The 26,657-nt window shown below is 40.5% G+C and overlaps 1 protein-coding gene across 1 annotated transcript in view; it reads left to right on the top strand.

Moving 5' to 3' along the window:
• Positions 1–26,657, top strand: part of LOC124794629 (SET and MYND domain-containing protein 4-like) — a 110,639-nt gene that overhangs the window by 33,035 nt on the left and 50,947 nt on the right. Inside the window, exons 3-5 of the mRNA XM_047258135.1 lie at positions 3,742–3,907; positions 16,174–16,387; positions 16,498–16,653. Coding sequence (XP_047114091.1) covers positions 3,742–3,907; positions 16,174–16,387; positions 16,498–16,653 — 536 coding nt within the window. The remainder of the gene's footprint in view (positions 1–3,741; positions 3,908–16,173; positions 16,388–16,497; positions 16,654–26,657) is intronic.

Below are 26,657 nucleotides of genomic sequence, written 5' to 3'. Positions count from 1 at the left end.
CAGTGACATCCCTGAACAGTCAGAGGGACTGTGTCTGTGATACAACATCCATAGTCAACATCTACTTCAGGAGTTCTGCGAACTGGGGTGATGCAAAACTTTTTTTGATGTGTGTAGTATGTCATTCATATGGGAGTCTGTCTGATGGCCAAATGACAGTATGTTTGTATGATGCTCCTTTGTGAATGATTTCCTGAACGTGAGATTTAAAACATTAGCTTTCATTTTGCTATCATCAGCTGTCATACCAGCAACATGGGACTCAATGGAAGCCCTAGACTTGTTAGCGATTTTACAGATGACCAGAATTTTCTCTGGTTCTTTGCCAGATCAGTTGCTAAGATGTCATGGTGGTAATTGTTGTGTGCTTCGTGCAAAGACCTTTTCACAGCTGCATGAATCTCTACTTACCTTCGCTTGTCATCATTTGTGTGTTCCCTTCTGAATCCATCAGAAGTTAAGTCGCATAGTACTCAGAGCCTTCTGAATCGAGAGTGCAACAGCCTCTGCTTCCTCAGCATCGACCAAATTTCATTATTAAACCATGGTGGGTCTTTTCCATCCTATATCCACTTATTAGGCACATAACTCTCCACACGATGGTGTACTGTACAGGACAGCTGGATTGGAAGGCAGTGGGCAGGAATGAACCATTAGGAAGATTTTAGTTAATAGGTCTTTTATTAGCAGAGACTGCATTGAAAAAGGAGCACATAGTCAGGCCTATGGAGGCGAGGGTGAGCCAGAGCGTAGTCAGGGGCGAAATGTAGTTCACGTAGCTAAGGAAAAATGGTGTCTGCCATTCGGACAAGTCTGACTGGTGTGGCAGCTACTGAAAAAACAAAGTCCATGGTGCTGCAGCACCGGGAAGGGCAGGAGATGTTGGCTGCTACAGGGCACACAATCGAAAGAGAGCCCCGGCGGAGGGCGGCAGAGTACATCCAGCTCAGCCACACGGCTTCCTCAGCCCTGATTGGTCAGAAGCTGAGAAACCCGCGGGGCGGCATGGAAATTTCCAGAGTGTGGCCTGCTCAGTGTTGCAGAGATGGTGTTACCTTGTCAGCACACGATGGAGGCGCATGATCGAGATTGCCTATCCCGGTGCTGACTTGCTGGTCCTGGATCATGGGATGGGAAAGTTACAGGCAGCTGAAGCTGCCGGCTACTGCTTGAGGATAAAGTGACTTTTGAAAGCGAATAAAAAATAAAATAAAATCCCCTACTTTAGGCCTACTATCTGGCTCATCCTTACAGTACAATCTGCGTAAACTTTGCCCATAATTCCTCTACATCCATCTTACTGGAACTAAATGATTCGAATTCACTGTTTAAGTGAGATGTTAATAATTGCTTATGTGAGATGTTAATAACTGCTTATTTGCTCTATCTATCAGAAACACTCTCCTAGCCTTCTTGACTGCTTTATTCACTTTCATAATCATAGTTTCTATAATGGCGTCATGATTACTAATCCCTGTTTCTATACTGACATTGTTGATGAGGTCTGGCCTATTTTTAGCTAGCAGGCTTAAGATATTTCCATTGTGTCTGGGCTGCCAAGCTAGCTGCTCGAGATAATTTTCAGAAAATGTTTTCAAAAGTACGTCGCATAACTGTCTGTAACGCCCCCCCTCCCCTCCCCTCCCCTACCCCGCAGTGAATCCATAGGCATCCCAGTCTATACTTGGCATGTTAAAGTCGCCTCCAACCAGTATTGCATGATCTGGGTATTTACATGCTATCGACCGTAGACTTCCTGTGAATGACTCTAGAATTTCACAGCAGAATCGTGTGGCCCATAAAACCATCCAACAATTAACTTTGTTTCACGTACACCTGTTATGCACGACTGTTTAATGACAAGAGAAGATATTAATAGGCTGAAATATTGTTTTATATAGTGATTGCAAAATATTCTAACAGAAAAACGAGAAACACTGAAGAGTAAGGTAAGCTTGGTTGGCCGTGGGGTCTAACGCATGACTTTCCGTGCGGGAAGGAGCGCCTGGTCCCCAGCTCGAATCCGCCCGGCGGACTTGTGTTGAAGTACGGTGAGTACGGTGAGTCTGTGGATGGTTTTAGGCGGTTTTCCATCCGCCACGGCGAATGCGGGCTGGTTTCCCTTATTGTGCCTCAGCTACACTATGTCGGTGATTGCTGCACAAACAAGGTCTCCACATACATGTACACCACCATTACTCTACCATGCAAACATACGGGTTACACTCATCTGGTATGAGATGTTCCCTGGGGGGAGGGGGGGGGGGGTGTCCACAGGGGGCCGAACTGCACAATAACCCTGGGTTTGGTGCGGGGCAGCAGAGGGGTGAAGTGGACTGCGGTAACCACTGCGGCTGCAGCAGGGACGGAGCCTCTCCATCGTTTCTAGGCCCCCGGTTAACATACAATACAATACATACAAGGTAAGCTTATTCGTTTTGTTTATATATGCTACCAAGTTTTAAGAAAAGTGCAACATATATAACAATATTCATATCAATTATTAGTGATCAATCTGATTTTAAAATGTTGTTGTTATAATTCATGTACTACCGAATACAGTAAATATATACTTCACGTTGAGCCACCAAGGGTGAGATTAACTTTTTGAAATCACACATATGGTGGTGTAGGACTGGGTGCCAGGTTTCACACCATGCAGCCATCCACCATGGTGGACCCTCATTTGTGAAAATATGACAAAAGTAATTTCTCATGAGAGACTAAAAAATTAAAAATAACCTGAGTTTACCCTGTAGCCCCATAGCATAATAGCCAAGGCTACAGGCTCATTAGCTAAAGGTCACATGTTTAGTAGTTACAGAACGGTAATTATTTTTAAAATCCTTAAGCAGAATTATTGTGGTAGTTTATTTTCATTAATTTATTTTGGTTTTAAATGTAATTCTTTTCTTAAATTTAATCTCTGCTCCTTGAATTCCTCATTTTAATCATTGTATTAAGTTTATTATTTTGCACAGATTTAATTAAGTGAATTTGTATAAAAGATGTGAATGCGGTAAGAGAGCATTTATGTTTTAGCATAGTGTGAAAATAATTTATGTTTTAAATTCTTGTATGATTAACCATCCATCGTTTTGGGACAAAAGTAAAGTGCTGTTTTGTTTTATATGCTAAACTTTGAGGCCTAAAGCAAACCAAGGGCGGCCTCTCAGCATTTACAATGGACTGCATGCTAGCTTAATGTGGCAATGAGAACAGCTGTCTGTGTTGTTGAAGAAGAGAAGTGACGCTCCCCTCCATCGGTGGTAGAGTCTGTGGTTTATAGGTTTTTTTATTTTTCATCATCGTCATCATTGCAATCGCTGTCAATGCACGTCATGTACAACCCAGCAGTGTTTCACAGGACGAAAAAATTGGAGATGGCAATTCAACAGTAAACGGGGAAAGAGAACATGGTAGAGTTACTGAAAATTGGTGCTGAGGCATTGGAAGGAGAGTCATATGTAATTAGACACATTCATATCTTGCCAATATTGACAATAATGAAATGCCATTACTGATAGTGTAGCAAACTGTCAATCTGTTGAATATTATGCTCCTGTATCCTCATTGTAATATGATCCATTTATTTTATAACTTTTTTCATGAAATTTATAGCTCAAGTAGTTAAATTTTGTCTTAATATTTTCCAAATTGTTTCACTTTACTAGCCTTTAACATAACTTATTTTCTACATGCCACCAACTTATTAGTGGTTCCTTGTATTTTTATTTACAGGAATGCCTTAAGGACATTGAATTAGCATTAGATAATAACTATCCAGAGTCTTTGAAATATAAACTCTATACCAGGAAGGCCGAATGTATGGAAAAACTGAACAGATACAAAGAAGCCATTGATGCCTATAACTGTGCACTGCAGCTGTTGAAGAATGCTAACATAGGTAAGATGGTCAATCACATATTGATACAGTTCATTATGTGGTCGTTATTCAAGTTTCCATGCATATATTTTTTGTTTATGTCAGTGAACGGATAATACAAGACCATCTTCGCTAATTTGTTCTTTTATTTGCATCTTGAAACGAAGCATTATTTTACTTACAGGTTTTCTATGTAGCACGAGAACAATATTGGCATTGATGTATCTGTCATATATACAGATTATCTTTAAACTATATACGTTTCAAACATCTAACACTTAAAAGAAACCACTCAATATTTATATACCTACTTTTCTCACATACATTTAATTTTTATAGTGATAAGTCTGAGAAAGCATCTTTATAGTACAAAATACTGATCTATACTTAAACATTTTACAGCAAGCAATTATTAACAGCTGTCTAAAATGTTGAAGTATCTTTTGTCATTTAACTTATTGTACAGCTTGCTCCCTGTTTATGTTGGTTTGTTTGCGCTTTAGTGCTGCAAGTGCATATTGAGAATGTGCATCACGCTTACTTCTTATGTAATATCTGTTCCATAGATACCAGGTTGTTACTACTCTATAAAAGATTGGTAATGAATTTTATTATTTGTTAAGTTATATAGTAGTAATTAGCACAATTATCAGTTTGAGTAACAAAAGTCATAATTTGTTCTTAGTAGACTTTACAGGAGTAGCGAGCAGTGACTGCTGCTGCTTGTTAATCTATAACTTTACTTGTTCCAAATCCTTTAAGGCTTTCCTTCATGATAGGATTTGCAGAATACTGTGTTTGTGCAACTAGACATTTAAGCACAGTAATAAAAGTAAATGAAGTTTCTTAAATAAAAGACCTGTACTAATTTTAAAGTCTGAAATTTCCCTGACTTTTACAGTTCTTCTTTGGGATAAAATACAATCTTTGGTGGCAGATAAGTTTCCCCAGAAGAGTTTGCCATATCGCAGTGATAGCTACTGTCAGTTTGGATGCATAACCAGAAATAATTATCCTAACTTCTTCTAATGTGGGTCACAGCCACTATAAATTCTTTAAGTAACATCATTTTCCACTTTTGATTATAACTGCTTTTATTGAACTTTTGCAATTTTCGCTTGTGTGTCATTGTCTAGCATAAGGTTCATAGAAATAGGTTAAAAATAACAGTGTCTTCATAAGGCTGTGTCACCCTTGATGGCAATAACAGCCGTTAACTCTTTTACCATCGATTATTGTGACACAGTTGTTTAGGGCTGTTGTTATTTTTAACCTGTGTCTGTGCTGCAATATGACAATGAATCTTATGCTTGACATTCGGCAATCAACATCCACAAACAACAGAGTTTATTCACAGCAGTACACCAGAATAATGTCGTAGGTGATATAACAAAACTTGCGGTGTGCACTCCACCGCTCGTATCAACACTGGCTTAGGCTGGCCGTGGGCTGGCTTATATGCCAGATTCTGGCATGGTCAAATCAGAGGACCCACATGAGGATCAACACCATTGGAGTAGAGATGCTGTGGTGCTCAACAGTAATGTTGCACCAGCTAATCAGTTTCCATAGTAACATCAGTTGGTGCCAATACATTAACAAGGGCACGTGATTGCAACATTTCAATAACAAACTTGAACAGCTAAAAGTAAAAAAATGGTTTTAAAAAAAGTTTTGTCATAAGATAACATCTTGTGGTACAGACTGGTTGACTTAGTGACAATTATATTTAAAAAAATAAATTAATTAAAAAAAACTGTTGATCCCATAATGGATTCTTGCAATACACCATACCTAACGCATTGTTTCTCCTAGCAGTAGAGCTTTGTTATTCCCTTCTCATAATGTGATCTGATGTGCATAGCAAATATATATGCAGTTCAGTTGGAATGATTAGTTTAGATGCCTTGGGAAGGTCTCAAAATACACTCCTGGAAATGGAAAAAAGAACACATTGACACCGGTGTGTCAGACCCACCATACTTGCTCCGGACACTGCGAGAGGGCTGTACAAGCAATGATCACACGCACGGCACAGCGGACACACCAGGAACCGCGGTGTTGGCCGTCGAATGGCGCTAGCTGTGCAGCATTTGTGCACCGCCGCCGTCAGTGTCAGCCAGTTTGCCGTGGCATACGGAGCTCCATCGCAGTCTTTAACACTGGTAGCATGCCGCGACAGCGTGGACGTGAACCGTATGTGCAGTTGACGGACTTTGAGCGAGGGCGTATAGTGGGCATGCGGGAGGCCGGGTGGACGTACCGCCGAATTGCTCAACACGTGGGGCGTGAGGTCTCCACAGTACATCGATGTTGTCGCCAGTGGTCGGCGGAAGGTGCACGTGCCCGTCGACCTGGGACCGGACCGCAGCGACGCATGGATGCACGCCAAGACCCTAGGATCCTACGCAGTGCCGTAGGGGACCGCACCGCCACTTCCCAGCAAATTAGGGACACTGTTGCTCCTGGGGTATCGGCGAGGACCATTCGCAACCGTCTCCATGAAGCTGGGCTACGGTCCCGCACACCGTTAGGCCGTCTTCCGCTCACGCCCCAACATCGTGCAGCCCGCCTCCAGTGGTGTCGCGACAGGCGTGAATGGAGGGACGAATGGAGACGTGTCGTCTTCAGCGATGAGAGTCGCTTCTGCCTTGGTGCCAATGATGGTCGTATGCATGTTTGGCGCCGTGCAGGTGAGCGCCACAATCAGGACTGCATACGACCAAGGCACACAGGGCCAACACCCGGCATCATGATGTGGGGAGCGATCTCCTACACTGGCCGTACACCACTGGTGATCGTCGAGGGGACACTGAATAGTGCACGGTACATCCAAACCATCATCGAACCCATCGTTCTACCATTCCTAGACCGGCAAGGGAACTTGCTGTTCCAACAGGACAATGCACGTCCGCATGTATCCCGTGCCACCCAACGTGCTCCAAAAGGTGTAAGTCAACTACCCTGGCCAGCAAGATCTCCGGATCTGTCCCCCAATGAGCATGTTTGGGACTGGATGAAGCGTCGTCTCACGCGGTCTGCACGTCCAGCACGAACGCTGGTCCAACTGAGGCGCCAGGTGGAAATGGCATGGCAAGCCGTTCCACAGGACTACATCCAGCATCTCTACGATCGTCTCCATGGGAGAATAGCAGCCTGCATTGCTGCGGATGGTGGATATACACTGTACTAGTGCCGACATTGTGCATGCTCTGTTGCCTGTGTCTATGTGACTGTGGTTCTGTTAGTGTGATCATGTGATGTATCTGACCCCAGGAATGTGTCAATAAAGTTTCCCCTTCCTTGGACAATGAATTCACGGTGTTCTTATTTCAATTTCCAGGAGTGTATTTTGGAAGTGTGTTATTCATTATCTCTGTCAATTACAACCTTACAAGTCCCCGTGCTCAGTACATATATTGCACGGATCTCCTCCTCACCCAACTCTTTTTACATCTCCTCCTCCCCATCTCCCCCTATTCATCCCCTCCTGCTCCTTCTCTCTCCATCCATCCTCTCCTCTATTTGTCTCAGCCTTCCCCCATCCATGCCCTTCTGCATGTGTAGCACTTGCAAAACAGGTCGATAAAGCAGGCTGATACTGCTCGCACAACATGTTTGTCGTGCAGGGTAGCATCCATATCTGAGCTCAAAAACGGGGTTTTGTATCTGACGCATAGACTGCCATGCAGAGCAATAATGTAAGCTGACACTACTCCAATACAACATGCCTGTCATAGGCCATTTACACTTGAGGGGCCAGAATGTAGGCTGCCCTATGAAGCAGGTCAGTAAGGTAGAGCGATACAACACGCCTGGTATGCAGGTCAGCCTATATGGCAGGGGCTAAAAAAAAAAAAAAAAAGCACATTTCCCCCTGTGTCTCGTGAAACTTTCTGTTTGTATGCCAAATTTAGTTGAAACAGATCCAGGGGTTTGGGAGGAGATTCCAGACATACACACGTACATGCACTGTGCTTTTGTATGTATACTAGCCTTTACCGAGTTGCTTTCCCCGCATGTGTTTCACACGTGTTGAACACGTCTCTGTGTGTCCACAACTTCCTCCCTCAGTCTGACCATCTCATCCTCCCACCTCTATCTGTGTATCTCCTTCTCCCAATTCTCTCTCTCTCTCCTCCTCCTCCTCCTCCTCCTCCTCCTCCTCCTCCCTCTTGACCATGCCTTCTCCTCCTCTCTGTTTCCATCCCAGCCTCCCCCTCTTCCTTTCCCACCTGCTCACTACCCCTCTACACCTTCCACCTGCCTCAAGCAGCCCCCACTCCCCCCTTTCTCTGTCCATTTTCTCCTCCCCCTCACTCCATCCATCCCTCGTCTATCCATGTCAGCCTGTCCATCCATGCTCATCATCACATGTAGCCCCTGTAATACAGTTCAATAAAGCAGCTGGTACAACTCCCACTACAAATTTATCGTGCAGGGCAGCTTGCATGTTGGGGCCCAGAACACTGTTTCTAGCACCTGAAATTTATGCTGACCTGCAGAGCAGATTGATTTGGCAGCCTGATACGATTCCCACACAACGAGTGTCGGGAAGGGTAGCGTACATACCAGAGGCTGGAAAACACATTATTACCCATATCTTCACTCCTGTCGGAGCTAGGAGGCTATAAACCTTACAGTGCTGATACTTGTGAGGCCTGCTGGGTCTGTGTCAAATTTATTTGAAATTGATCCAGGGATTTGACAGGAGACCCCAGATATACACACATACACTTTCCTTTTTTTGCAGGAGTATTTTAATAGCAGTGAGGAGAGTGAGGAGTGTAGCTGCCTTTTTCCTAGAATTCAGGAAGTACCAAATGCAATAAAGAAAATAAAAAATCTTTGCTATGTTTCATAATAAATCCAGATCCTTTGACAAGGTGTGTGTGTGTGTGTGTGTGTGTGTGTGTGTGTGTGTGTGTGTGTACTCTAGCTTGTCAAAAGATTTATTCCAAAAGCTAGCAGTGTTTTTTTCATTCTCTTTTGCATACCTCTCAATGACTCCACACCTCTGCTATTTAATGAGTGGTGTCATTTACTCTTAAATATGTACATTCTGCTGGAAGTTTTCTACATATTAGAGTTATTTTATCTACACTGAGCTAATGAGTGAACTGTACCTAAGAATGTATTTTTTTAAACATTTACTATTGCAGATCACAGAATTTTTGCCATGTGTTCTGTGGTCTGTTTTGAATGTTGTCTCAAGACCCACTTCCAATAGGCATTCACATTTTTCCAGTGTTATATCCTGGCACCAGAGGAGCAGATGCAATGTAATCATGCCTTTCATGGTATCTAGCTCATGCTTCCAACCAGAAAATTAATTCAGATTGTACAGTATTTCCTTTTCTACCTACCAAGGCAGGAAAGGAGGTCTCATTCTTCTAGATAGCTATGCACAGTGAAATACAGCGAAATGAGTTCATTGATATTGCAGCCAATAATGTGTGCTAACTTCTGTCTTGTAAGCAGCAGTGTTACTGCTGAGGCACAACGTTGTGTGCCCGTGGGAAAATTAGTGCTTTGGGTGACGGAAGTAAGTAGCCGTCAAAAATTTCAATAACCAAATAATCCTCAGATACAATTTTTGATACACCACATTTCAAGTGAATGTATTTTATATTGTGTGGAAGTTGAGCAACCTTCAATTTATTGAATTATATGTCCTGTATTTTAAGTGATGAGGAAACATATGTCATAAAACTTTTAAATTGTGTATCTTGGCTGATGTCATACTCAATTTGTTAGGTAGGTTTATTATATTAATGATTATTATTCTGTCACATATAGATAAACATAACTTAAAAAGCACTATATTGATATTTCCAGCAACTGAGATTAGAGAGATTAAAAATATTTATGATTGCCAGGTGTTTGAATAGCAGCCATCCAAACTTCCCTGGCCTGTTATTTCATCTTTCTTTCATAATTGTCTGTTACCCATGTATATATAAGGAATACCATGTGCATACATTTTAACATAGTATAGGTGTGTGTATAAGTGAATGATTGTAAGTGAGAATAAAAGGGAATGACAGTGAGTCCACTGAGATTTTTTTTATCATTTATGTTATTTCAGACATTAAAATGGTCAACCCAACAAAGAAAAATTTCAATATCCAGTCAGTGTATATCCAGATTATCCTCCATCCACATTTAAGTAAATGAAAACACAAGTGAGGAAATTGAGGAAAATCCAAAACCCAGGTGAGGATGGCATCCAAAATAGAAACGCGAGCAGAATTTCAGTAACTAATCTAGAAGATATGGTAATGAAATAAATTCCAGGAAACTAAAAAACAGTGATCATTTGGCCAGTTTATGAGAAGGTTGACAAAGCTGACTGCAACAAGTATCACACAATTTCTACTGCTCAACTATATATTGAACAGAATTAAAAAAGTAAATAGTTATAGGTTCGTACCAAAGTAGTTTCTGGAAGAAAAAAATTTTGCGACTAAAGCCCTTCTGGCCTGTTATTTATTGTACGGTATATGTGACATGTAAGTACTGTCTCTGTCTTGTATTGTTTGTCAGTACTTACACTTTTATATAAAACATTTTATTTTCCCACAAATTTGTAATTATGTTATAGAAAGAGATAGAGGGGCTGGCCAGTACTTACCTCAGCTCAGTACAGCCGATAGATACACAAAAAACAGAATGAAAATTTATGTTCCTAGCTTTCGGAACATATGTTTCTTCGTCAGGGAGGAGAGAGGGGAAAGAAAGGGAAGAAGGGAAAGTGGATTCAGTTACTCACAACCCAGGTTATGAAGCAACAGAGAAAGGAAAACAGGGAGGGTAGCAAGGATGGAGGCATGGTTGTCAGAGGGAAGCCAAAGATATTCTACTGTAAGTACTGTGCCAGCTTCAAACCAAAGAGGATGCATACAGAAGTAAAGAGGTATATAGTATAAAGATAAACACAATTATGTAGGATGAAAAGATGCGTGAATGGCTAAAGAGGAAACAACAATGTTCCTACCCCCAGACCACACAGAAGCATCCCCCTTGTCACCCAGTATTATCCTGGCCTCGAATACATCAACAAATTACTCCGCCAGGGATATGACTTTCTCAAGTCAACCCCTGAAATGAGATCATCCCTTGACAAAACTCTCCCCACACCACCCAGAGTTGCCTTTTGTCGCCCCCCTAACCTCCGTAACATTCTTGTTAAACCCTACAATATTCCCAGACTATCTTCTCTACCCAGCGGTTCCTACCCCTGTAACCGACCCCGCTGCAAAACCTGTCCCATGCATCCCCCCACAACCACTTACTCCAGCCCCGCTACTGGTAAAACATATACAATTCAAGGCAGGGCCACGTGTCAAACTGCACATGTCATTTATCAGCTGACATGCCTGCACTGCACAGCATTTTACATCGGTATGACAACAACTAAACTGGCTGAGCGCATGAACGGACACAGACGAACTGTCCGCCTAGGAGATGTCAAATACCCAGTAGCGGAACATGCCCTCCAGCATAATTCTAGGGACCTAGGAACCTGCTACACCGTATGTGCCATTTGGTTTCTCCCACCCAACACCAGTCCCTCTGAACTGCGGAGATGGGAACATGCACTCCAACACATCCTTTCATCCCGCCATCCCCCTGGACTGAACCTACGTTAAACAACCTCACTCCCATTTACTCTTCAGTCTTCTCCTCTTTCCCTTTCCTCTTTAGCCATTCACGCATCTTTTCATCCTACATAGTTGTGTTTATCTTTATACTATATACCTCTTTACTTCTGTATGCATCCTCTTTGGTTTGAAGCTGGCACAGTACTTACAGTAGAATATCTTTGGCTTCCCTCTGACAACCATGCCTCCATCCTTGCTACCCTCCCTGTTTCCCTTTCCCTGTTGCTTCATAACCTGGGTTGTGAGTAACTGAATCCACTTTCCCTTCTTCCCTTTCTTTCCCCTCTCTCCTCCCTGATGAAGGAACATTTGTTCCGAAAGCTAGGAACGTAAATATTCGGTTCTGTTTTTTGTGTATCTATCGGCTGTACTGAGCTGAGGTAAGTGCTGGCCAGCCCCTCTATCTCTTTGTTAGAATTTGTTTCACATCTTTATATGAGATTTTCCATTAATCATTTAATTATGTTTTAGGCCACTTTAAACATTTAAATTCTGATGAAGGCACTCTCAGAAGCGTTGGAAACCTGGTTAATTAGACTAAAATTGTGACCAAGGGCTCATTTGTTTCAACAGTTTGTGATAAATATGTTCTTCAGTATTTCATCAAAAAGATGTGAGAACACTAAGAAGAAATGTATGTGCCTTTTTCAGAAATCAGGCAAGTAACTACTGTATTCACTGGGAAGCCCTAACGAAGTGACTGATAAAGTTCAGAATCCCTAAGAAACTTAAATTCGAGTATACTTAAGTAACACAGAGGGCAAGATGAAACTCAGAAAATGTTTTCTATAAATAAGGGTTTGTTCAATCTTGCACTACCGTGTGTCCAGGAAGTAAGGACAAATTTGAGTTGTGCGCCGTTTTGTCATATGATGGTTGGAAGACGTGGTTTTTTCATGTTTGTTATCTGTGATCTCATTAGTAGACTGATAGCTTTTGTCTGGTGAGTATTGTTGTTTGATGTTTAGTTTCATCGTGGAGCAGATGACAACTGAGTAACATATCCTAATGCTAAAAAGTTATTACAAAAACTGTGAAAGTCCGAAGGTAACCGTTCGTGAATTGTGTGTGACACATGGACATAATGCTGCTCCAACTGAATAATCAGTTCGGAAGTTGATCTGGAATTGTTAGACCACCAGTTCTGTTTCAAACATTATGAAAACAGACCGACTGCATTCTGTTTGAACATAAGAAAACATAGCTGTCTTGTGTATCGATGTGACAGTAAGCCCCAGAAAATTGGTTCACTGATAAGCTCAATGATTGAATTTATCACCACGTTCACTTCATGAAACCCTTTTAAAAGATCTGAAAATGCATGTGTGCAAGATACAACTTACACAAGCATTGCCTGCAGATCATGGAAGGAGACACTAATATGCTCAATGGGCCTTGGTTTGACAAGTGGAGAATGAGAACTTCACAAAAAGAATAATTTTCTCAGATGAGGCGGTCCACAATGCAAGACTGTGTTGTGTGGGTTCTGGGAAGGAGTAGTGATCGGCCCGTACTTTTTTGAACATGATGAGGGAGCTGCCTTCACTGTGAATGGCAACCGTTACTGAAACATGCTTTCTGATAGGTTTTTCCCTCAGTGATGAAAATGATGATTTTTGGTTTCAACAAAATCGTCTGACATGTCACACACCCCATAAAATGATTGCTCTGCTGAATGAAAAGTTTCCTTAAAAGATTACCTCTTTGCATGGCAACTAGGAATGGCCCACCAGATCGTGCGATCTTACATCTTGTGTCTGTTTTTTTGTGGGTATTTGTAAAATCAAAAATGTACGTGAACAAACCGCAAACAATACACCCATTGAAGAATGAAATTAAAAGGGTTGTTAACAACATCCCACCAGATGTTTGTGAACCCATCACTGAGAACTTCAGTGAATGCATCACTTGTTGCTGTGCAGCCTTAGGTGATCATGTGGAGAACATACTTTTGATACATAAATGGGGAGAAATTACTCATTTATGTGTGGAAAAAAATTATATTTTCAATAAATTTTGTATGTTCTATAGCACTTTAGTATTCATCCCTACTTCCCAGATTCCTTCTAAAAATATAGAGAAAGTAAAATTCAACAAGAACTTTGATGGAATTCAAGTCAAAAATAAGAACATCACTCACTTGGTATACAATGATAATGTAACCATACTGTGTGCATGATGAGACAGAACCTTTGCAAATGAGCTGGATCATGAGATTACAGTGAACAGGATTGCTGTCCTTGCAAAAAAAAAAAAAAAAAAAAAAAAAAAAAAAAAGTACAAACAGAATATCTTATCATGAACAGGGATTTACTGAGGGCAAAAGGTCCACTTCGGCCACTAATAGAGGGAGAACTATTCTATAAAAGGGTTAGAGAATTTAATTTTCCAGTGACAATTTTCCCATAGGATACCGAATGCCAGACAGAGATGAACATAAGGATCCAGGCTGGTAATTGTTCTCACTCTATGGTATCAGTCCTCTAATTAACAAACTGTATTATGTGCAGGTCATCTGCAGCTGCTGCAGATCATGATGAATGAAAAGACTGCTGACAACTCGTAAAAATTGGTTTTAATTGACCACACTACCAGTTTCTTGGCTTACACTCTCATTTTCAGGCGCAACAAAAATTATTGCATTAATCCTTTGTAGGTGAACCCAGTGTTCTTCACCTATCATGATTAATGAAACAATCTTTGTCGCATGTGAAGATGCAACTGTAATCCATGAAATTGGCAGTGTGGTTAGTTAAAATCAAATTTTACCTGCTGTCAGCAGTGTTTTTGTTCATCATCATGTAATTAAGTCATATAGCTTGTGGAGAAAGTCATCGTCACCATACATCAGACAACGATCAAACTAATGATATATTTGTGCTGATGTGAATTACCTGCAAGCAGGGTTTTCAAAATCCCCATTATTTTACCAAAAAACTCCCAAGGATGACCTTAAATCCATAAAAAATGGAAATGCTGGAAAATTGTGAAGCCAGTACATTTGCAAGTTGGATAAAATTTATAAGAGCCCAAACATTGTGAGCTGATGAAAATCAAATCTTAAGGGGGTGCACACCAATGGTGTGTGAACTGCCTGCTCTTATTCTTTCTTGAAGAAGTCCTTGACAGAGGGCAAGAAAAATACGGGAAACACAAGGATCTGCTGTAGACCAGTATATGGGGGGAGGTGGTTTGATGGCAAAAACTGATGACTGACAGTCATGTCAACAATGAGCAAAGTGGTGCAGCTGTCAACACACTGGACTTCAATACAGAATCTGTGGGAGTCACATCCTCAACTGGTGTATGATAATGCTCACCAAGTCCAAAGCGTTGTTACATTCAGTAAACTATGCATGATCCCTATGCCATACATGACAACTCTGGAAAGTTGGCCATTCTTGGTAGAATCTGATTCATAATATTTGAGCTGATTCAGTGACCACAGTGTGGTGCAACAGTGGAATGTTGTATGTCACAGCAGTAGGGGATTGTGGTTTATCTGCCTTGATAAATCACAAGAAAAGAAAAAATCTTCTATCTTTAGTGTTGTCTTATTTGTTCTCTGTTCCACCTCATGCCTTCTTACTAAAGTTCTTGTGGCTCCATTTGCATGCACCTGCTTGTTCTATACCTGTGTGCTTTGATCTAAACACCACATGTGTTGTTTCTCCTTTTCCTTGTGTCATGCTTCTTCCTTGTCCCCATCGCTCGCTCCATCCGAGATGACTGCTTATGTCAGTCACATTGTGTTACTGGAAAAGAGCGTGGCTATCTGAGCTAGAGTTCTGTGTTTTTGTTAGCTCTATCACAAAGGACTCTGTTTTCAGAATTATCTTTTAATCCCCCTTTTTTATGTGGTGCTCAAAGTGTTTTCTTTTTGGTGAAAAGTGATTAATTCTCGTATAGATATTTTTAGTCAGATTTTCATTAATTTGTCTGGGTGCTGCTCAAACAGATCATAAAGTGGTATGATAATAAAAATTCTAAGATAGGAAAAACTCACAAAAAATTAGGTGTGATGTGTGCGTGCGTGTGTGTGTGTGTGTGTGTGTGTGTGTGTGTGTAAAAATATCTCAACCTGTCATTACAGCATAGCTGAAATGCTGTTAGTCTCTGCTTAATGCTATAATTTGTTTCATGTTCCCAAAAGAGCCTCCTTTAAGGTTATGAGTATTGTACTGACTTACTTTTTCTAGGCTGTAGTTTTTCTTCTTCTTACTCTTCAATATAACCAGTGTGTCTTGTGAAGGAGTGCTGTGTAGTGCAATTTGTCTTCCATAAATCTGTTTAGTGTCAAAGCAGTTTATCTACATTATCATCACAGAGACTGTAACTTGCATATGAAAAAACTGTATGTAGCTGCTGTTGAATTTATATTCATCTGTACACCTTTTGTCAAATTCACTCACTGTTGTTATCTGGGAGTTGAAAATTGTTTGGAATGTGTCTTTCATAAGAAAGACAAATTTACTGTTGTTGTCCATCACACCTACTTTACTCATTTACAGTACTGTGTGAACACATCCTCCTTAATCTTACTAGCTCCTTTGTATTCATTACATATACTCATGGTAAACATTTTTTTTTTTCTAATAGAGTGACATGTTTTTAAATTTATAGGTGATGCAGAAGAAAAAGAATTGCAAATTATAATGAATAAATCAACAATACAGATGAAACTTAAGGACTCACTGTCTGAGAGCAATGTTACTAAGGACTGCAGTGATTTAGGAACAAGTGGTGAAAGAGAAATGAAGTTAGTGGACAAAATTCCAGTAGTTTCTCATGGTGAAAGTGAAAATTTTGCTTATGCATCAGCAGCCTTATCCCTTAGGTCAGTTACATTTCTAACACTTAAATTATTTTCCTATAGAAAATGTTTTCATTTATCTATTGCATTGTCTGTGTTCTCAGTTGTTAATTACTCTGTGTTGAATTGCTTAGGTATAATACATCAAAAGGAAGACACGTTGTAGCTAAACAGGATCTAAGAGCTGGAGATATAATCTTCGTGGAGAAACCATATGCATTTGTACTGCTCCCCGATTACTGCAGACAGTATTGTCATCACTGTTGTAAGCAATGTGCAACACCCATCCCGTAAGAACTGCATGTTTCTATAGTAATACTAAGATATCTTGATCTCATGCTCCATTGTCTCTCTTCTATTTAATTTTTGTTCAATTAGACATCTGTATCAGTGACACAAGGTCATGGAATATATTTAAACATGATGGTATGTTTTGTGGGTTTTAGCAGACCCAACAGTTCAGTTTTGTATCCAGTATTTTGATGACTGACTTGTTGGTCTTCTTCTGGTCCTCTGAGCATGCGTCTTACTTGTGCTTGGTGCCAGGACCACAGCTAAACTAGAAGTATTGTTGCTATTAGATTCCTCTTTATAGCCACATTGTAGTCCCAGAACCTGCAGTGCCCTTTAAACCACATTTGTTTTCCTGATCATTCGCCATTAGTCCATGAAATGCATATATCCTTATTCTTGTAGATTTCGTAGTCATGAAGATAATGGGGGCACCAGTTGTTTACAGTTTTACATGCTATTAGTTTCAGAGCAAAATGATTTAATATTCAGGCACATAACAGAAATGTGGAAATCGACATCCACAACATACAGCATTTCCTGATGGAGAACATGGGAAGACTATTTCCTGTTTATCAGCTAGTCTAAATACACTTCATCTACTTGCAGTGTATTCAAGCTTGTTGGTACATAGGAACATACACTGAATTTGTATGCCACCAGCTAACAGGACTATGCACCATGCAAGCCTGGCACTAACGTGAGAGGGGATTCATTACATCTGAAAAATGGTAGAGTTACTGACGTAACTTTTTCTACAACACTAAGAATTCAACTTACTTTACAGTGGGTTAGGGACAATTACAGTGGAAGATGAAAGAAAAGATGACTAACATCTGAGAGCTGGCACTAATCCAGTTTTAGGGTTCACTACAAGCAATATTGCGTAATTTTTCACCATGTCATCTGAAAAGCAAAACACAATGTACTAAGCACAAAAAAATTCAAAATTTGAAAGACAAAGCAAAGATAATTCTGAGCATTATAAGGTATGAAACAAATAAATTTGGTGAGGCAAATGATGTTTAGCTCCTGGATGATAATAACTGCAGGCTGGTTGATGTTTGTTTAAATCATTGGCTACTAAATTCTGTGAACTCTTTGTAGCAGTAGCAGGAAACACACAGGCAAAACATGGACCACTGAAACCAGATCTATTAGAGACTTAAATATATATTGCATACTTTAACAAAAACATCAGTTATACTTGCTCAATAGTTGTAAATTATTGCTGAAGAGTAATAATTCTTCTGGCTGTGATGGTATTTCATCCAAAGTACTGTAATCTTTTCTGATTTCATAATGCCGCCTCCCCCAACTCCCGTGGGTTACCTTTGTTATGTCAGTGAGTCAAGGCATATTTCCTGAAAAACTTAAATTTGCAACAGTAACAGCTGTTTATAAATGTAGAGATATGCAAGCAGCATCTAATTCTGGACTCGTCTCCTTCCTTTGTGTGTTCTCAGACATTTTTGAAAAGGTGGTTAGGTGGTTTGTTATGGTATATAGAACTGCTTTTTAGACAATAAAGTTTTGACAACTGCCTAGTTGGCGCCAGGAAAAAATTCTTTGCATAAAAAATAGTACATAATGTTGTTCACTTTTATGTTACCTCACTAAGGCTCCCGAATGTGTATATTGTAAAATTTTACTAAGGAGATCAAAATGTCATACCATTAATGGACTCTCCTCTTGCATGGCTGGAGTCATATCTTGAATATTAAACCAGTTAATCATTACCCCTCATGAACGGACAGATGACAGCAGTATAAATCAGAGCAGAGTTTATAGGCAGTGTCACCAGGAACAGTCAGGAGGAGCTTAGTGGAAGCTGTGCTGAGATCTCGAGTTCCCATGCATCATTTACTGCTGACATCATACCACAGACAACAAAAACTTGTAGGTTTTGGTTGGTGCATAAGTTTGTAGTGTTTTTGTTTTGCATGTTTGTATTCCGGTTGCTGTGGGTTTATTTATCGATTGTCATTTAATAGTTGTAGTTCACTAGTGGTGTTAGAGTTTACATATTTTTATTTTGTCATTTGGAGATATTGGGTGGAGCTACGGATGCCAGAAATTGGAATGTCAAGTGGAGAAATAGGAACATTTCTGACATATTCTTCTATTTCAGTTCAGTAGAGGGGTGACATCAACAGAGGCAGCCAGAAACATTTGCGTCGCATTTGGAGATATTGCCAGTGGATAGAGCATGGTTAAAAAAAATCTTTTCTCATTTTAAGAAGGATTGTTTTGACATTAGTCAAGGAAGACCATGATTTTTGATATGTGTTAACCACATGATCCACCTCAGTGTATTCAAGAACTGGTAGGTCTGATGAACTTTGATCATTCCACCATTGTGCAACATTTACATGCAATGGAGAAAAGCCACTAGTCTTTGTTATGCATATCTGTTGTGTTTATTAAACTAACGGAAAAATACAACAAACTTATGTACCTACCCAATGTTAGAGCCAGAGTCCAATGGGACACTGAGTGACAGTCTGCAGTTTTCAGCAATGAGTCTTGCTCTGTCTCTTACAGTCAGATTGACACTAACATGTCCATATACAATCTGATGCAATCTCACACCAAGCAGTGATTCTTGAGCCCCATACCTTCCCAGCTTGTGGAATAGTTGTGTAAACAGCCATTGGATATGGACAACAGGGCTGATTTGGTAATTGTTGGAAGGAGACTGGACACATGTGAGTGTGTGTCCAGAAACTCTTTTGTCATATCTTTCATGACTGGGTACCAAATGGAATATTCCAGCATGATAATGCACAAAGGCACCCATTTGACAGTTTGAAGGGGGAGGGGCAAGAACTGAGGGTGTGGAGTATTTTTAATATTACGGAAGATGAATGACAACTTAAAAACCCGTGTAATGCCAATTTTTAAATCACTTAATTGAAAGAAAAACACCTGACTACATTATATTTTTTTCCTTTCCCTGAGAGCTAGGGAGGAGCCGTGACTCTCCTTGCCATTGGGTATGGATGCCCTTGATAAATGCCAAACACCAAACTGCAGTTCACAGAACAAACACTTTGAGGACTGTATTGATCTGCCTGGCCCCCTGATTTGTTACCCATAGAGCAGGTCTGGGATGTGGTAGGAAGATGTACATTTATATCTCAGGCTCCAGACAACAGTCTTCATGAACCAACACAGAATGTTTTTCGATTATGGCAGGAAATTCCTGAAGATGGAATTTGGGGACTGTTTACTTTCGTGGCACAATGAATACGATAGTGTGTTCACATTTCTGTCAATGTATGTGACTTACCAAAGACATTGGAGTAGTCAACGAAAACTAGTAGGTTTCAGATGATACAAGGATCTGGTAAAGGTGTAAAATACATCCATACCAGACACAGAGAGAAGAAGAAGAACAACCATATAACTTGTTCACAACAAACAGCTTAATCCTTAATCGTACCTAAACTCATAATATGAAGTTCTAACAAATAAAAATATCTTACAACAACAATGGAAATTCCTGGATGGACTAACATGTACAATAAAGGAAAGGCAACTACTCACCTATACCAGACTGATGGGTGGCAACATAAAACAGCTTTCGAGCTCTTGCTCTATCTTTAGCAGAAGTACACTCTTTCACACATACAGATACCCAGATCTCTCTCTGTCTCTCTCTCTCTCTCTCTCTCGCTCTCTCTCTCTCTCTCTCTCTCTCTCTGTGTGTGTGGTTGTGTTTGTGTGTGTGTGTGTGTGTGTGTGTGTGTGTGTGTGTGTGTGTGTGTGTGTACTTCTACTAGACAAATGGCAAAGCATGAAAGCTAAATACTGTTTCCTGTGGTATTTTTCTGTGCACCACAAATTTGTCAGCTGTAGGTGAGTGGTTTACTTTATTTTATGTAAAAGTAACTTCAGGTACCTGAAGCAGTGGGTAATGGGCACGACTAACTGGTACACTATGTGTGAAGTATCTAGTCATCTATTTGGTTAACAATCTGAGGTGATAACAATACATGGATAAATTAACCAAAAATCTCAGTTCTGCCCACTAGGTGCTTCAAAATCTCTCTCACTGCATTGACCTCTAGTGCAGTGCAGCTGGGATTAAAAAATATTCTGTCAGTCGTACATGCCAATATATTTACTCAGTGTTGTTTTTGATTAATAATAAGAGTGAATTTAGGATGAACTATGAAATTCACAATCATTGTACTAGGAACGAAAATAATTTCTCTATAGACTGCATAGCACTGTCTAGAGCCCAAACTGGATCTTTATGTTTCGTTGAAAAAGTCCTTCAAAGGTTGTCAGCAGACATCAGGCAAGAAATTGGAAATCCCCAAATATGAAACATGGAAGTAGAAAGTATCTTATTAGCCACTCCCTATATAACTTAGTGACTGTTTTCAGCCATTGTATGTGGTCCTCTTTTGCTTCTGCAATGACTGCCACAGAAGTTCATTGCCATTGTGTAATCAATCTTGCTGTACTGAATGTTGGACAAATCTTTGTGCATTAATAAGACTGACATACTTACTAAGCTTAATAGCCAAAGATTTGTTCAGTGGTTAGTAACTGATTACACAACTTTGATCGGTTACTGTGCTTCCTATAGTATGGACTAAAGGTGACAGTGTATAGTGGTTGAAACCAGTTAATTGTAGCAATCTAGACATATTAAAAACTGAGTTATACTGAGATCACGTGGTCATCAATTTAGTTACTTAAAATCAAACAATGGAAAATCCAGGATGGAATGTAACAATATTATGAAAAGGATAGTTGCTACTCACCATATAGCAGAGATGATTGTTAATTTTTTGACCATAATGGACAGAGAGAGACACATTGTCCTTGGGACCAGTCTTACATATTATTCATATTACCTGTTTCTGTGTAAGTAGAATGTCACTGATATGATGAGAGCATACCCCTCAGAAACAGCCCATAAGATGTTTGAGACAGAATAAATCAAAAGTAAGCTATTAATGTTGTAGGAAAGTTCTTGTAGATTGTAAATACTGTAGGATTAAATGAGACCACTCACGAAAAAGTAGAAGTTTTGAGTTGTCGATAGGCACACACAAAATAAACTTCCTAGCTTTTGGAGTTATCCTTTGGCTAGCTACAGTAACACACACACACACACACACACACACACACACACACACACACACACACACACCAATGCCCTTACATGGTGCCAGCTAGACTAACCACTATTTTACTGTAGCTCATCAAAGGGTAACTCTGAAATCTAGCAAGTTTTCTTTCATCTGTGTGTGTCTATTGATAATCAGTGCTTCTGCTTTTTTATGAGATGTCTCCTTTAATCCTAAAGTATTTACATAAAATGTAAAAATGAAAACAATCAATTATTGACAGAATTATTAATTTGATGGATAAACAATCTACTCACCAAGCAGTGGCAGAAAACACACACAAAAAAACGGTTGTAATTGGCAAGCTTTCAGAGCCAGTGGCTCCTTTTCAGGCAGAATGGTTGAAGGAGAAGCAAGAGGGGTGAAGGAAAAGGACTAGAGGTCTAGGAAAAGGGGTAGATTTCAGGAAAGTCACCCAGAACTGCGTGTCAGTGGAGACTTACGGTATGGGATGAGAATGAAAGACTGATTGTTGGGGACTGCATCGGACAAGATTTGAAAACCTGAGAGCTTGAAGGTGGAAGATAGGGTAATATGCAGATGGAGATTACTGCTTAAACATTATACACGAGTTAATAAGAGTGAAAAGCTAAGTGCACTGTACATAACAGAGGTGGAAGGGGGGCTGTGAAAAATAGATGGGAAAGACAATAAAAGGTGTAGAAAACTAAAACAGAGTGAAGCAAAGAGTAGTTACAGTGAAGAAATGCTGATATGGAAGAAATTAACATAAATTAAGGCCAGGTGGGATGATGAGAACCAAGGACATGTTGCTAGTTCCCACCTGCGGAGTTCTGAGAAACTGGCGTCTGGGGGAAGAATCCAGATGGTATGTGTGGCTAAACAGGTGCCGAGGTCACAAATGTCATGTTGTAGAGCATTCTATGGCCAAACAGTATTTACATAACAGCTGATATATGATAAGTCGTTTCGCAGGTGGCTCTCCCTTGATAGTATGTGATTTGCCAGTTACAGGGCTGAAACTGGTGGTTGTAGGAGGGTGCATAGGGCAAGTCTTGCAGTGGAGACGGTCACAGGGGTAGGAGCCATAGGGTAGGGAGATGGGTACAGAAGGTTTTGTGGCGGCGTTCGTAGCGACAACCAATTCGCTGTAGAAACGGCTTACGAAGTCACCGCCACACTTTTAATAGCGGGCCGACCGGTCCGCTGGAACAGTGAACAGAAAGATGAAAACCCAAACACTCTGATTAAATAAAAGTCAGTACTTATCTTTATTACGAAGATACAGAAATACAGTAGTGAACTCCGTGTCTACAGAAATCTGTCTAGTTCGAGTCGGAGCGGCTAGGTCAGCGTCGGCTGACGACAAACAACAACTCTGCTGCGATGAACACACAACTGACTAGCCAGTACACAATTCGGTGGCGAGTATACAACTGAGCGGCGAATACAGAACTGTCCTAGCGCTCGCGACTCCAGCGCTTAAGAAGCCAGAAGCCAGCCGTGGCGCGCGCAGACTTGCGGCGATTTGCTGTCTCGCTGGCGCTGCTTATGCGGACGGCGTCCGGACTTTGATGCTGCCAACCTTTTGGCAGCGGGCTCGGGTGGCATTACTGGCTAGGATATAACAGAAGGAGCATAGGGTCTGACAAGAATGTTGACGGAGATTGGGAGGATGGTGTGGCGGATAAAATTTCAGACAGAATGGATATCATTTCAGCGCATGATTTTTGGAAGTCATGGCCCTTCAAAGTAGCTGATTAATACATTCTGGACCAGGAAAATACTGAGTCACCAATGGTGTGCCCCAAAGTTGTTTTTTAGAGGGATCAGCAGTACCAGGATTGGATGTGATGACGTGGGAAATCTGCTTTTTAACTAGACTGGTGGAGCGATTATTTGCAGTGAAGGCTGAGGTGATAATGGTGGTGTATTGCTCTAAAGAGCCTGCATCCAAACAAATACATTTTCCTTGGATGCCAAGGCTGTATGGGAGGGAATGTTTGGCATGGAAAGGATAGCAATCAGAATGCAAGTACTGTTGTTTGTTGATCAGTTTAATGTTGATGGAAGTGTGTAGCTGGCCTTCTGTGAGGATGAGATCAACATCAAGGATAGTGACATGGGATTCAGAATAGGATCATGTGAAATGTAATTGGGAGAAGGTATTTGAAGATTCGAGGAATTGTAGCATGTCAGCCTCACCATGGGTGCCTCGTGATGGTAATGAAAATTAAATGTAGGTGGTTGGAACACACATGTGATGACTTGTCATGAATGGATGGTAGGTACAAGATATAAAAGGGACAATGCATTGGCCGAGCTTCATTTATATTCAGATGATTCATGTGAGAAGGTTTCTGAGGTGTTTATTGCTGCACAATGGGAATTAACAGACTTTGAACACAGAATGGTAGTTGAAGCTAGATGCATGGGATGTTCCATTTCAGAAATTGTTAGGGAATTCAATATTCCGAGGTCTACAGTGTCAAGAGTGTGCTGAGAATACCAAATTTCAGCCATTACTCTCACTACAGACAACGCAGTGTGTGACGGCCTTCACTTAGCAACTGAGAGCAAGGGCATTTGCATAGAGTTGTTGGTGTTAACAGACAATCCACACTGTGTGCAATAACCACAGAAATCAATGTGGGATGTACAACAAACCATCTGTTAGGACAGTGCAGCAAAATTGGGCTTCAGTGTGCTATGGCAGCAAACAACTGACATGACTGCCTTTGCTAACAGCGCGACATCACCTTCAGCACCTGTCCTGGGCCAGTGACCATATTGGTTGGACACAAGACAACTGGAAAACCATGTCTTGGTCAGATGAGTCTTGATTTCAGTTCTTAAGAGATGATGAAGGGATTCGAGTGTGGCACTGACCCTACAAAGCCAAGGACTGAAGTTGTCAACAAGGGACTGTGCAAGCTGATGTTGACACCTTAATGATGAGCTGTGTTTACATGGAATGGACTGGATCCTCTGGTCCAATTGAACCAACCATTGACTGGAAATGGTTAAGTTTGGCAACTTGGAGACCATTTCCAGCCATAAAATGGCCTTCATGTTCCCAAACCATGGTGGATTTTTTACGGATGACGTTGCACCATGTCATTGGCCACAGTTGTCTGCAATTGGCATGAAGAACATTCTGGACAATTTGAGCGAATGAATTGGCCACCGAGGTCACCCAATATGAATCTCATCGAACATTTATGGGGTGTAATTGAGAGGTCTGTTCATGCACAAAATCTTGTGCCACCAACACTTTCGCAATTGTGGTTGACTGTAGAGGCAGCATGGCTCAGTATTTCTGCAGGAGATTTTCGAAAACTTGTTGAGACCATGCCACATTGAGTTGCTGCACTATTCTGGGCAAAAGGAGATCGAACACACTATATGAATGTATCCCATGACTTTTGTCACCTCAGTGTAATGTGCAAAATTTCTCTGTGTGCATATGGATAGGTATGCTATTTTAAATACTATGTACCAACATATTCTTAAATGCTCGAATATAGCAACTTTTTCCCTTTGCTGATTTCTGTTCTTGGTAGTAAAACTATCAGAAGAATAGCTCACTTTTTCATATTTCCATTTATTAATGTCATATGGAATAATTTCTGTGTGCCACTTAGGTTCAAACTATTTGTGGCACAAAAGTGAACAAATATATGATGGGCAGTGTTAAAGTTTTAATCATTACCTCAAAAAAGCTGGGACCACAAAACTTGGTGGTGGTGGTGATAGTATGCTTCCTCTACAAAGTCACCCTTCAGTGCAACACATTTTTCCCAGTGATTGATAACTTGGTGGAAATGTAGTTGTATAAGCATGCATTTTGGCTTTTCTGGAAATATTATGTAGCAAAAACCACCTTGTCACCATTCTGAAAATGGTTACCATACCTTGGTTTCTTCATCTGAGGAAAAAAGAAAAAGTAACTTGTGCCATATCAGGAGAACATGGCGAATGAGTCAAAATTTGATAGCCCACCGAAGCAACATGTGTCCTGGGCAGAATGAGTTGTGCCATCATCACAGAGCAAAAGCATCACCTTGGACAGCGTCCTGTGATAATTTGTGTTGTCAGCCTTTGGAACTAAATCAGCAGATTTCAATAGTATGCTTCTGTCACAGTTTGCTCCCTATGAGCATACTCTGTTAGCACCAACACTCAACATTACCTTGCCAAATTATGGTTGGGTCTTAGCATTTTTTGGCGGTGATGAAGCCCTGTTTCCACTGCTTACTGTGCTCTTTTGTCTCAGGGTCATAGTGATACATGTGTCACTCAACTGTGATGATTAGATGGCAAAAAAAGTCATCTAGATTGACCTGATACAGTTGCCTTGGTTTGTTTGGCATTTTGAATGTGTGTGAGCAGCCACAAAACCCAGCAGATAGTGGCCTTTGTCAGCTTCAAAATGTCATGCATGATGTTTAAAACTGATCTATGATTAATTTTCACTTTTTCCACTATTGTCTTGTTTTTGATACACTACTCTTCGAACCACAGATGCTCAACCACTTTATTCTTCTTCATTTAGACTAATTTGACCTCACTGGAAACATCTGTGCTACATAACTAATGGGATGTGCCATTTTGTTTTGTCATCCTCAGTGGCGTGTTACAGTACTGTGGCACAGGAGTTTCAATGTGTACCAAGATTGCAGATGTATACATGTAAACAAAGAAATAATATATGAACTTGCAGCATGTTTCAGGTGTAAAATTGGCCCACAACTTGTCTTATAATTGAAAGTTAAATAAATTGTTGTAACTCTGTCATAAGTTACATTGAGAAGTATCTATTTTTTATTTCTTGATGATGACTAGTTTTGGATAACTGGGTACATTTTCAAATCATTCATACTGTAAGTGTGACA

This window comes from Schistocerca piceifrons, chromosome 4 (genome assembly GCF_021461385.2).
Source record: "Schistocerca piceifrons isolate TAMUIC-IGC-003096 chromosome 4, iqSchPice1.1, whole genome shotgun sequence".
Taxonomy (NCBI): Eukaryota; Metazoa; Arthropoda; class Insecta; order Orthoptera; family Acrididae; genus Schistocerca; species Schistocerca piceifrons.
This window is presented reverse-complemented; position numbering and strand designations above follow the sequence as displayed.